This window comes from Pipra filicauda, unplaced genomic scaffold (genome assembly GCF_003945595.2).
Source record: "Pipra filicauda isolate LSUMZ 115617 unplaced genomic scaffold, ASM394559v2 scaffold163_size1657671_pilon, whole genome shotgun sequence".
Taxonomy (NCBI): Eukaryota; Metazoa; Chordata; class Aves; order Passeriformes; family Pipridae; genus Pipra; species Pipra filicauda.
In genome coordinates, this window is record NW_024104140.1 from 988,727 (window position 1) to 992,979 (window position 4,253).

The 4,253-nt window shown below is 46.8% G+C and overlaps 1 protein-coding gene across 5 annotated transcripts in view; it reads right to left on the reverse strand.

Moving 5' to 3' along the window:
• HOOK3 (hook microtubule tethering protein 3) overlaps window positions 1–4,148 on the reverse strand; it is an 80,830-nt gene extending 76,682 nt beyond the window's left edge. For 3 of the 5 annotated variants that reach the window (XM_027745218.2, XM_027745217.2, XM_039379295.1), the window contains exon 1: window positions 4,023–4,147. In XM_027745218.2, the coding sequence (XP_027601019.1) occupies window positions 4,023–4,079 (57 nt within the window). In that variant the 5' untranslated portion in view covers window positions 4,080–4,147. Of the gene's footprint in view, window positions 1–4,022 lie in introns of all 5 variants that reach the window. The other 2 variants (XM_027745219.2, XM_027745215.2) reach the window with 1 other exon arrangement.
• Between the last annotated feature and the right edge of the window lie 105 nt (window positions 4,149–4,253).

Sequence of the window (4,253 nt, forward strand, 5' to 3'; positions counted from 1 at the left end):
CAGTCTACTGGTCCTTCATATCAGTTACAGGGGCTGTGATCTGCCAGGTTCCTCAACCCATAATCCATGACTGCTGACAAGCTCAGGGTGTTTTTTTGCTTCTATCTTAACAGCAACATCATTCAAAAAAACTGCCTTCTTGACTCGCTGTCATCATGAGCACAATCGAACACTCCTGAAATTTGATTTTTTTTTCAAGAGGTAAGAGATGCTGATGCAATTCTATCATCAAAAGAAAATGAAACCCTACGACTTTGTGGTCAGTGATCAAGGACTGGAAGAAGAAAGAATTTAAACAGGCTTAGCAAGTCGCCTATGATCTTGGCATCTACAAGGACCGGAAGAGCACTTAAAAACATAGATGCACAGGATCAAGAACCACATAATCTAAAAAGAACATAACTGGACAGTAGCAGAAAATAGCTTTCCCACTAATTTCCAGCAATTTGATTCTCTCTGAAAAGGGTGCCTACCAAGCATTTAAAAGCAGCCTTCCTGAGGAATCAAAATCTGTTTCACCACTTGCTCACATGGTCTCTATATTTCATACCAACACAGACAAATCCTTCCAGCTGGGGATAGGCCACCACACAGAAGACAGAGATACACTGTACTGAAGAGATTTTTCAGCTGAAAAGGAAGAAAGGTCAAAGGACTCATATCACATAAGTGGCCGAAGTGCTTCTAAAACAGAAGGTGCCAAAGCAGGGGCCTTGCAGTGTTTAAAAAGTTCTCACTTATCACAGAAGTTTTAACAGAAACTATATTCGGCCTTGAGGGTTTGAAAAAAAAAAGAAAGCAGGCAAGACACAGCTCAGTGGAGGCAGCACATAGCAAAATAAGAGATATTCATCACAATGAAAGAAGTTTCATGACACCTTCACAGCAATTTGCTACTCATAGCCACTCAGCAGTGACCTCATTGAGGAATCCTACTGTTTACATACCAATGCTAAGCAATCTTTTCGGTATCACGTCTTAGTTCTATGTTAAAAAAGAAAATTTCTCAGGTTACACAGGAAAAGCCTGTAGCCACCACACCGACTTTAAAGACATTTTAAAGTGTAACTGCCACAGGCACATTTGACAGCTCTCCACGTTTTAAGAAATGCCTTAGCTATGTATCTGAGTTGCGAGCAGCCCTGACGCTACACAAAAAGAAAAAAGAAAAAAAAAAAAAACCAAAACCAAAAACAAACCAGAAAAACCCATTTGTTTATATTTGGACCATTCTTAAGTTTTAAACGAAAAAAGACATTGTGAATCTCTATTAGATACGCTGAAACAATTTTAATATTATTGTAGCTTTACCTTAACAGCTACATTTTTCTAAAGTGCCCTGGGTGAAGTGCATCTTGGATAACAATCCCATAGCACACAGAATAGTCTCTGAAGAGGTTTCCGGCGGGGGAGAGTGGTGGAGAGTTAGTTAGGCAGTTACGTAGAAACCACTGCTAAAGTATATATAAGATCAGTCAGTATTTGCTCTCAGGTCCTCAGTTCAGTTTTGCTCAAGTCACCACTACCCTGTCTGCCTGAAAATAAAATCATGGTCACCTGCTAAAGTGGTAGAAAGCCAAAGCTCACCCAGCTGTTTAAAATCCTGAACGAAAATTATTTATGAACCCATTTGATGCTACCGTAAGAGAGGTGAAAAAAAAAATGAGAATCACACCCCGAGTTAGAGTATAATGACAAAAATGGGCATTGGCAAAATCTTTGAAAATAAACCAAAACATATTCATAGGTAAGCAGCCTGCTCCAGCTTAAACATACCAGAATAGGAATCACAGGCCTGCAAGGTAAAAGGGGCTGGTAGTCCCCTTTCCCCTCCAATGAGTTGGCAGGGGGAGGAACACTTTCATGTGACCCTATATCCATCTGAGCAAACATTCAGTTTAGGTTGAACAGGTTCTCACACGTGTGGAAAGCCTTATCTATTCAAAACACAGACAAACCTGTTTAGGTACATCTGTATGAATGTTAAACAAGCAACCTGGGAGGCTAAACCAGTTTTCAGGAGCAGCCAGCTTCTCTGGCATAATGGGAAAAGGCTGGCCATCCGAGATACGCATAAAATGCTATTAAGACAGCTCTCCTCTCCCATCTAAATGAACGGTTTCCCAAGAATCATTATGGGATTTGAGAGAAGGCCAGACAAAAAAAAAAAAAAAAAAAAAAAAAAAAAAAAAAAAAAGCCATCTTGTTTATAAACACTCAGTTTCATTGAGGAACAAAAAACTTCATTGCCTCTTTTGCAATTTTCATGTATCCTGGAATAAACTGAAATCACCTCTCTGAAATCGTCTTTTTTTTTTTATTGAGTCTGTTTCAAAGCCACATTCACATAAAAAATGATGAAACTGTAAAAATAACCCATAACTTCACACATTCATCTCAGAATCATGTTGACCAAATCTAAAGCTGTTCAAGAGGATCTACTGTTTCTGCTGACCACAAAAAGATAAGGCTAGTTTCTTCATTAGCTCAGTATCTGAGGGGCTGCAAAGTTGAGAATTGTAAAGGGACCTGTGTGGACCATTACTACAGAGAGGACCAGACCCCACTGGATAGGTACAGCTTTAGGACTGCAGATTATAAAGACTGAGCCTCTCACTCAGCCTTTCTTTGCCGGTATTGACACACATCGAATTCCTCATGTTGGGACTTCCCAACTTCTGAAAGAGAAAGCATGGAAAACCAAAAGCAAGACAAGTGGCCAACCATAACAAAGATGCTAAAATTGGCAGGAATATGAAGGAAAGAGAAACTCAGTTACTTATTCCAGACTTGTATGAAGCACTGGGGCACATTCTTCCCCAAAACCTCGCCTTCTGTAATGTCCAGGCCACTTGCTCACCTCTAACAATTAGTGAATTTTCCTTGCTCATCCTTTTTGAGAAAGGTTTCACAGAGAAACCTAACCTGTCATTCCCCAGGAACTTACTCATCACCATCTGAGCTTCAGTCAGCTCTGGTCTCTCATACACCAGATACCTGAAAATCTCTGTTTCTCTTCAACAGTCAACTGTACTGCAGAGTTTCATAAACGAGTACTTCCTTGGCATTTTTTTTTATAGAGGGGGGAAAAAAAACTCCAAACCTGCCACAAAACCAAACCCGGGGTTAGAGACAACTAACCACCAAATCAGCTGCTACAGAAATACAAAGTTTTGCGGCTATGTTACAGTCCCTGCTCAGGTTACAGAGTAACTGCAAACCCAGCTAAACGTCCATTATATTTTGGCTGCTCTTGGAGTGACAGTGTAACCTGAAGACGTTTTTGGACAAATCTCCAAACATTAAAATGAGATAAAGTAATTCTTAGCATAAAATCATAGAATCGTAGAATGGTTTGGGTTGGAAGGGGGCACTGAAGATAATCTTGTTCCAACTCCCCTGCCGTGGGCAGAGACATCTTTCATTTAGACCAGGTTGCTCAGCGTCCCATCCAAGATGGCCTTGAAGACCTCCAGGGACGGATATATCAACCGATTAGGTTTATACTGTATCATCCTCGACTTCGCCGGTGGAATTTTGTCTCTCGAGACTCAAGCGCTGCTTAAATACAGAGAAAAACAAGCAGGCGGAAATACAAGTTTCTGGTCAGAAACGGGGCCGAGAGCGGCGGGCGGGCCAGAACAGCGGGGCAGTGACACACGGACGGCACAGCGGGGACAGGACCGGGGACAGGACCAAAGCCAGGGCCCGCAGCTGACCCGCACAGCCCGGGCGCTCCGGGGGCGCTCCCTCGGCCGCGCCGGCCCCGGCCTTTTGTTCGCCCGCCGCGGGGGCAGCGCTCGGGCGGAGCAAGGCCTCGCCGCGGGCACCCCCGGAGCGACAAGACAGGGCACGGACAAGGCGAGGCCGGTCCCCCGGGGCCCCGCAGAGCCCGGCTCGGGGCGGGCTCCGGGGCGCGGCGCCTCTCCCGCCGCAGCGGGGCGGCGGGGGGGCGGGAGGCGCCCGGCGCCGCGTCCCTGCGGCAGGGCCCAGCGCAGCGCGGGCGGGAGCGCGGCACTCACCCAGGTGAGGAGGCTCTCGCCCAGCTCGGCGCGCTCCAGGCTCTCCACGTTGAACATGGCGGGGCTGCGGGGCCGCGGCCGGGTCGGTACCGCCGCTCCCGCCCCGCCCCGTCCCGGGCCGGGCGGTGGCGCCCACACGTCACCGCGCCCTGACGGGGCCCGGCCGCGCGCCTGCGCACGGCGGCCGCGGGGCGGGGCGGGGTCGCGGCGCGACCCGGCGGCGAGCGGGGC